This window comes from Haliotis cracherodii, unplaced genomic scaffold (genome assembly GCF_022045235.1).
Source record: "Haliotis cracherodii isolate W230 unplaced genomic scaffold, xgHalCrac1.p SCAF_9, whole genome shotgun sequence".
NCBI lineage: Eukaryota > Metazoa > Mollusca > Gastropoda > Lepetellida > Haliotidae > Haliotis > Haliotis cracherodii.
This window is the reverse complement of record NW_027266343.1, coordinates 45,473,443-45,482,352: the sequence shown is the minus strand read 5'-3', so window position 1 is coordinate 45,482,352 and position 8,910 is coordinate 45,473,443. Positions and strand designations below refer to the sequence as shown.

The 8,910-nt window shown below is 37.6% G+C and overlaps 1 protein-coding gene across 1 annotated transcript; it reads right to left on the bottom strand.

Annotated features, from left to right (window-relative positions):
* Positions 1 to 2,598: 2,598 nt before the first annotated feature.
* Positions 2,599 to 8,034, bottom strand: LOC139451675 (chorion peroxidase-like). The gene is made up of 13 exons (XM_071232995.1): positions 7,972 to 8,034; positions 7,673 to 7,703; positions 6,301 to 6,412; positions 6,052 to 6,185; positions 5,671 to 5,844; positions 5,437 to 5,503; positions 4,878 to 4,972; positions 4,620 to 4,715; positions 4,404 to 4,496; positions 3,590 to 4,253; positions 3,299 to 3,468; positions 2,940 to 3,045; positions 2,599 to 2,659 (listed from the first exon to the last, which is right to left on the bottom strand). The coding sequence occupies exons 1-13, from the start codon at positions 8,032 to 8,034 to the stop codon at positions 2,599 to 2,601; spliced, it is 1,866 nt and encodes a 621-aa protein (XP_071089096.1).
* Between the last annotated feature and the right edge of the window lie 876 nt (positions 8,035 to 8,910).

Below are 8,910 nucleotides of genomic sequence, written 5' to 3'. Positions count from 1 at the left end.
CGGATTACCAACGGTCTCAGTATTATTATACCCCTCTTTGAACAATTACAATTGATGACGACACGCCCACATCAACACGATTCATTGATATAATCCCGGAATTGTGGTGAAAACAAGATGTAAACTTATCACGGATTATCATCAGCGTTAGCGGATTACGGGATAATCTGTTTTTGTTTATATAGCAAACATGGTTGTCCAAATATGTAAGAACTATGCACGATCTAACCACCCGCATATGTCAACTATTAATACAATCATTGCTTCTCAAAATCAGAAATTAAAAGTGTAAACAAACAAAAAATCACAAAAAAATGGCATAACCTATATCTAAACTCAAATAGCCAAATCAAAAGAGTGCTCAGCAAACCACTAACCAAACCAAAAATTCTCCATCCATCAAAAAAAATCGACACAGTAATCACTAAACTCCAAACAGGACACACCAACCTAAATAACCACCTAAAAAAATTTAAAAAACACACTACAGGTAACTGCCCACACTGCAAACAACCAGAAACCCCAGAACACGCACTCATCCACTGCACACACTACCTAACACATCGAACCGCATTACAAACCACCCTCAATCTAAACAAGGCTCTCACTCTAGAAGCAATACTAAACCCACAAAATAAACTAGAAAACTTCAAGGCCTGAGGCGTATTCTTAATCAAAACGGAACTAATAAAACGCATCTAAAACCATAATAACCTACCAAATCAAAATCACATAAACAAACAATCACAATACCCAGCCCCCTTAGTTCTCCTCCCCAACCCCATCGGCATCTATTCCAAATCTCAAAATTCCCAGATTCTATATAAGCAACCCATAAAGCCCCCTCTTGGGATGCACACACCACCCTCGCCCCTTTCGGAAACACATTAAATGGCCTGGCCGGGCCCGTGTGCGAAATACGCATCAGTCGGAAAGCGCACGTTAAATCTCCAAAGTAAGTAAGTAAGTAAGTTGAGTAACCTACATGTGCATCTGAATTTCTCTAAAGCACGTTCAGTGCGTTTAATGTATTTAATGTATCTTTTATCTTTTATGTTTGATTCATATATATAAGCACTATCTGGGTGGAAAAGACATCTATGCATGTATAGGAAGTACTGTCGAGGATAATGTGTACAATCATTCGCGTATGGGAAACATGATCTGTGACAATATGAAGAATATACATATAAAGGAAACACTTTCTGTGACAATGTAAACTACATTGTATATACACGTCTAGCAAACACTGTCTGCGACAATGTGAGCTATCTGCGTTTGTAGGAAGCACTGAAAGCGATAGTGGAAAGTATATACATGTACATTTATAGGAAGCACTGTCTGGAATAATGTGAACTATTTGCGTGTGTTGGAAGCACTGACGGCGAAATGGGAAGTGTAATACGTGTATGGGAAGCACTGTCTGGGACAATGTGAGCTATATACATACAGGAGGCACTGCTCGGAACAGTGAGATGTATATGAAACATGTATTGTTAGAAACAATATGTATCTAGAACCTGGACACTATGCCATGATACCAAACATTAACACAAATATGAAACGTATCAATGTGCCAATCAGCCAACCAAACGGTAGATGAATGCGCGAAACCAAGAAATTAACAGATCATGAATCAGAAATACAAAAGAGAACGTGTTTATTACAAAACGGTTGTAAAATTAACAAATACAATTGAATGTGATATATGATAGAATTCAAGTATTGTTCAATATTGTTTCTATTGAACATCATATATATCATTTTCAAATTTTTAAGTTGGTTGGTTGGTTGGTTTGTTGTTTAACACCGCACTCAGCAATATTTCAGCTATATGAAGGCGGTCTGTAAATAATCGAGTCTGGACCAGACAATTCAGTGATTGATATCAAGAGCATCGATCCACGCAATTGGGATCGATGACATGCATCAACCAAGTCAGCGAGCCTGACCACCCGATCCCGTTAGTCGCCTTTTACAACAAGCATAGTCACCTTTTACGGCAAGCATGGGTTGCTGAAGACCTATTCTACCCCGGAATCTTCACGGGTCCAAATTTTTAAGCACGACATCAACAATATATTATACAATATCATACAATGACAAAGAATAAAATACACCTCTTTCATAGATCTATGAAATAGTGCAAGTCAAACATGTAGAATATGTTTTATGCCCTTGACAAATATATTATACAATGTCATAAACATACACTGCCAATATTAATGCAACTTGTATACTGTGATTAAACGCTTTGATGATGTGACTGATGGATTCACTCACTTAATTGGTTACCAAGTTGTTTTGTTCTGATTAAGTGTAGGCATTATAATCAGGGATAATGTTAACTGACATTTCAGTTAATAATTCCAGCATTATTAGTGAAATGCCATACCCAAATGTTCTTGGCATTACATATTTACTATGAAGACAACTGAACAAAAATGTCAAAAATGTAATGTACTCTGTGATTTATACATCTTACAAACCAGGACTAGTAGTGTGAGCTATACGTGTTGGAACACCTCACACGCATAAAATCTTGTGTTTCAAGTAATCGGGTTCATTGTTGAACCTAAGGGCAGGTCAAGCAACTTCTCATCTCCGCCATTTGGTTAAATCGATTGTTGGAAGATCGTTGCAGGGTATCATGGGATTGCTGTAAAATACAAAAATTGTGTCATCCCATTAAGATAGCAACATTTCCATGAGCATACTTCATGTGATCAGGTTTGACATTCGTATCCTATATAACAGAATGAGCATCAATATGTTACATTCAAAGTGTCACGAGGTGTAAATGGATCCAGGATATAATTCTGATCAATGTTCACTGAATGAAGTACGCCAGATATACCCTGTCGCATGTTAATGAGTTCTGTCTGTGTAAAATAATTAATTACTGACAAATGATGAAGCTAGATGTCTTCATTGCCTACCTTTCTTTTGAGTACACTGTAAAAGGATCTCTTTGAATGGATTTCACTCCTGAATTCCTACAAAGAATTTTGGCAAAGCGCATTCGTCGGATCTCAGACAGTTGTCCTGAAATAAAAAAAGCCATTATTATTTATATGTAAAATCACTTCAGAGGACCAGAGAGTATCTTTCCACACTATTTTCAGTGAAACAGCAAAACATTTTGATGAATGGAATGGAACGTCACACAAACAATATTGTATAGCGTTTTCATCTTAAAGGTATGTTAAGTTATCTAATAAGTACATATTTTGACATAAAAAAAATATGTTAACAAACCATATAAGCACGCAGAAATACAAACAGATTTGATCGGTACCTGGTGTAAAGCCCTTTCTTGGGTGAGATGTTTCGAACCAGAATGAGTCGCCATATTTCAGGTCATGAAACTGTTGACCAATCAGACAAGCGAGGAGAGGGCCCACTGCTCCGCCATGCACATGCTGTTCAGCTACTGCACCGGTGAATACGTCGATGTCATCAGGGGATCTGAAGCAAGAATACACATATGTAAGGAGATTTTGAGAAATGTCAGAGAAGAGTTAAAGTATCTTTCATCTTTGTTACACTAATTCTGTTAACATATAAGAGTAAATTAAATTACACAAACCTGTATACACTTTTCAAAGCAGCTCCTGCTTTACCAAATACACTGTCATCAAATGAAGTCACTTTTGATAGCTGACATGCCTTGCGGAAGTTGTTGTATGATGGCAGGCCATGGTCACGACCTCTCTGAATGTTTAAGGACACGATGTCAAAGCCGTTATTGCCCGACGTCTCAAACAAATGCTCAGTCATCCCACTGTTGATGAAGCGGTTAACCTCTTGATGTCTGTCCTTGAGGATAGCCTTCAGCACGGTGTCCAGATCTTTGATGACCTCAGAAGGTCTGTTGAAGAGTTCTTCTATTGGTACACGTCGATCTCCGAGGGTCAGGAAACGTGGAATGGTGGAGTGGCCGTATCTGAAGGCGGCGGTGGCAAAGACGTTGTAGATGGTGGGGTTTTGGGTAAAGTTGTACCTGAAGCTAAAGCCAGGGGTCAGTCTGTACTTCCTCATGGCCAAGGGCCCAACAATAATGGGCAGCCATTCGCGGTAGGTGACTTGTTGGATGATGGCTGACACGATCTTTCTGGCCTCCTCAAACAAGACATCATCAGGAGTGGTCGATGGCATGACATCAGCAAGTTCTTTAACTAGACGGTTGTGCTCTCTAACAAACACGGTGTGTAGCACGGCCAGACCAGGGAACACGTTCACACGGTCGTCACCTAATGATGATGTTAGTTATAAAGAAGTTGTGACAATGTTGTGAAATGAATTATCCATATCATTTCAAATTGTACAAAATAGTCATATGTGAAGTACTTTATGAAAGACTCTGAAAATATTACTCGATTACATTGATAAGTTGTATTTACCAGCTTCAAAACACCATTCGTTGGTATTGCTTGTTCGACAGTTGCCTTGGTTGGATTCTGGCAACAGGTTATCTCCCTTGATTTTCATGAAGGCTGAAAAGTTGAATGACGACATTAATTTGTATGTACAAATTACTCTCGAGGGTATTCTGTCAAAATGTAACATATTTCTTTTATCACGAATTATAATAAATAGCTAAATATTGCCTGACTTACCTCCGTTCCTGAGGTGATTGATCTGATCCTGACTGAGGCCGTACACGTTCGAAGCGTCCACGAAGGACGTCAGTAGGTTCAACTGTTCTCGGGTATCTGGAAGTGACATGGTTTCCAATTAAACATGGGTATAATCATACAGTGATGTTTATGGCTTCGTTACTTAATACGTTGTGTTAGAAAGAACAGATAAATAATGACTGAACATCCCAATATTGAGATGAGGTAACCTTCACAGCTTAGTATTCATATACTCACTCCTTCCAGGTGCTGGGGCTGATCTTTTGAACTCCATGCAGTTCTTTTGGAAATGTCCTTCATTTACTGGCATGGTGATTGGGAAACAAGGGCCGCTGGAACAGCGAAATAGCAAAAGAATTAGCATGTTTTCTTGTTATGATAATGTTTATGATATGTTATAATACACAAACACATGCTTATGATGACTTTTATAATCATGGAAAGGGATGTGTCCCTTTCATCCTAATTATAAGCATGTATACAATGTCACGTAATTTTAAAGTCTGTTGTTTATGATTTATTTATTTCAAATATGACGAATAGATATTTCCCCCAAATCAAACATGGTTATGTTATGTTATGATGTACAAGCACATGTATGTGATGTACTCGGGCTCTTACAGTAGAGGTTTATGGTGATGGAAAGGGTTTTGTCTACTTCATCCTAATTATAATAATGTCTACAATGTCACGTAATTTCAAAGTCTGTTCTTTATTTTAAATATGACGACCAGTAATTTCGATTACCCGAAACAGAATTATTAAGTGTTGAAAATATAGAATGTTGATTGCTTACCCAGCTTGTACATCAGAATGCATCTCTCCTGCTGTGTGACCATCGCAACATTTGGAGTGAACATCACCTTGAAGGAATATGATGATTTGTAAAATTCACAGATGAATAGCTTAATGATGAAAATAGGTTCGAAAAATATGGATTACAAAACAAATATATCACAGTTTGTCTGATTTCAACATCACACTTCTGGTCACTTTGATAGTCAGAGAGTTTTGGCCACTTGGTACCTACCTGCATGAAGAGGAGTTCCGGTTAGATCATGATCCACAAACTGCCCCCACTGCATCACCATCACCGTGTGGTCGTTAGAAGGACTGTCAACTCCCGGATGTACGGCCACACTGATGGCACGTGGACTGGGAAGGAGATAACCATCAATGCCTCTCATTCGGGGAACGAACTTGCCTGGAAAGCCAAACATTTGCTTTAAAAGTTCCCTTGCGCATATTTAGTTGTGATATTGAAAGGGCATAACTAAATGTCAATGGAATAATTACAAGACTTGCTATCAAACGGCCTGGTTTATTAATGAATTGCCATGGTTATTAGCATGAAATAATGATTTTTAAGTTCTTCTATCAATATGATATCAGAAGAAAACCTGCTCTTTACCATCATCATATGCAGGATGAATAAATCTCTTGAATGGTTGGTTGGTGGATCCCCAGGTTGGCCAGCGAGCATTGTTGCAACTTCCGTCCATTGTCCGGTAGCCGGCGTCTTGTTTGCAGTCGATAGAGCGCCGTCTGAGAAAGTAAATGATGTTATCAAATCTGATGGTAATTGGTGTCGGTATCCACTACATTAAACTCACAACCACAAACGAAGGTGTCCATAGATGAGAATTAGTGCGAAACTGACCTGATGGTGTGTTTGTCTTGATACTTGGATGTGCTGATGTCGTCTAAGGAGATCTGAGACGTCTCGGCGGCGTCAGCCAGTGTACAAACAACATACTTGTCTTCGTCATCACCTACGTCAAAGTAAAGGCATCAACACACTGTTTACTATCATGGGACAATTTCAGTGTAATTTTACTTCGGAATTCTGATCAAAGGTCGCACTATCTGAACAAAGTTGATGTTATAAAGTGTCTAATGATGTTTGAAGACGCGTATCAGCAAAATATTTCTTTCAAATAAATAGAATTTGTAATCGGTGTGTCTCATATGCAATAAATCCTTTGAAGTATACACATATAAGTTATATTGTTTCAAAACAAAGTGAGTATCTAAAGCATGGTATAATTCTTCACAATATAATGAAAACTGGACTAAAGTAGTGACCAATTCAATGTATTTACAGTATGATCAGATTTGTCAGTTAAACCAGTTGCCAAATCATGGATAGTGATGCCGTTAATGTTGAACATTAAACTTCTTACCATGCAGGAGTCTGAACATGATGTCCATTATTCTGATTTCTCTGTCCAGCGTTTGTCCTTTAACTGTTCCTTGGTTGTCACCCCACGTCGTTGTTGAAGTTTGTTTCGCACCAGCAACATAATCTAATAGGTAAGTAAGTAAGTTTGAACATCAGCATAGAGAAATAGGGCTGTCATAGATTATGAATGCAATCGAAAAAAACATTCATACTCCGCCACCCTATATTTTCTTCTGTCTAGTTGTGTTAAACCGGGTATGTGAAACAATCTGGCAGTATCAAACCAAGTTAAGAAGATTTCATGTGCATCGTTCAGGGTATATCCAAAAACATATTTACTCATCTTATGTCTGTATATCTCTTTCAATCTTAGAATTCAAGACAACATTATTATCTCCAACCATCGTTACATCAAATGTGTATCTCGACTTGTAACAATGTACCCGGTGTGAACTTACTGTTCGTTTTTGACAAATCAGTGACATCGTCAGGGAATTTCTTGTTGGTCTCACGGTCCATTCCAAACAGATCTGATTGTATTGCCTGGACTGAAGGAAAGGTAGTTTACTTAAAAAGCTCAGCTAAACAAAATATAATATCTATACTTTTATGCATTCAAATTATATTTAGTAAAATTCATTTTAAAATTTACGTCACTACATTGAAGGACTAAGCATAATAGTTAGTAGAAAGTTGGCATGTTTAGAACTGATATCTCTTTATTTCAGCATGTAACATGATCCCAGTTGCGTGAGTTACACCCAAGCAGAAGGAACTAAAATAGTATTATTCGATCCTTCACTATTGCTTGTCAAGATTTATTTCATTATTTTTAAAAAACTATACTCACATTGCTCAATGACGGAATTGATGTTGTTTACCTATAGGGAAATGAGTGAACATCGGTTAAATAATCGGTCTAGGGTAAAACAGATGTGATAATTTCAAACACCATTGGTCACACATAAGTTTGAACATGATGAGAGAAAGCAGTTTTAGAACCATAAGACCATAGTAAGAAATTACATAACATTTCTTATATGTACTGATTTTCTACAGACATTCAATAGCCAGATAAATACTAATACCGATAATGAGAAGAAGAATAAAAAGAAAAAGTAGAAGAAGAAGAACCCAAAAACAACCTACCTCTTTGTCCGCCTCTCCAGCAGTGACCACGGTCAACATACACACAAACAACACAACTTTCATCGTTTCTGCTTCTGTCCAGTACAAAGGTGGGAATGTCTGATACAACAAAGATGGGACCGTGTATTTATACTCATATTCCTGGATTAAATCAATACAGATTACCCTTTAATTCACTCTCCCCTGGTGGGTATAATCCGACATCTACATGGGGGAACTAAACATTTTGGATTATGTGGCTGATTATCCAGGAGCAGCGTCATCACCGCCATTGTTCTTGGTGTGGTGTATAAACACCAATAACGAGGCAGTTGGTAAACTGCTTCTCATCAGAAGGTATTATTGACATGCATTGTTATGATTATATGTCATAGTAATGTAAAACTAAGAACTGAAACTGGAGAAAGTATAAGTTTCTTGTTAACTGACCTAAGAAACTAATAAAATAATTAATGTATCCAACAATCTCTAAGGAACTTCTCCACAAAATATGTCACGTGACCCTTCCCTTCAGATATGTAGTTCTTTTAGCTTGAACATCACAAGGATCTAATCAGTATATTCACTTTAACTTGCTACTGTAATTTTAATCATTCTCATAATATACTTGAGGACATATTTTCAATACACCATCTCTTTCTTATTCCGTAAGAGGCGACTAACATGATCGGATGGTCAGGCTCGCTGACATAATTGATGCATGTCATCGTTTCCCTTTTGCATAGATCGATGATCATAATGTCAATCACTGGATTGTCTGGTCTAGACTCAATTATTTACAGACTGCCGTCATATAGCTTGAATACTGCTAAGTGCGGTTAATTCATTTTTATTTACACAGAGATGTTTTCAAGTAGTAGTAGTAGTAGTAGTAGTAGTAGTTGTAATAGTAGTAGTAGTAGTAGTAGTAGTAGTAGTAGTAGTAGTAGAAGTAAAAAT

Excerpts from the sequence above, each read along its gene's own strand:
- LOC139451675 (XM_071232995.1), bottom strand. The coding sequence starts at position 8,034 with ATGAAAGTTGTGTTGTTTGTGTGTATGTTGACCGTGGTCACTGCTGGA. Across the intron at positions 4,973-5,436 it reads CATTCTGATGTACAAGCTGG|CGGCCCTTGTTTCCCAATCA; the intron begins GTAAGCAATCAA and ends TCGCTGTTCCAG. Across the intron at positions 4,497-4,619 it reads CAATCACCTCAGGAACGGAG|CCTTCATGAAAATCAAGGGA; the intron begins GTAAGTCAGGCA and ends TCAACTTTTCAG.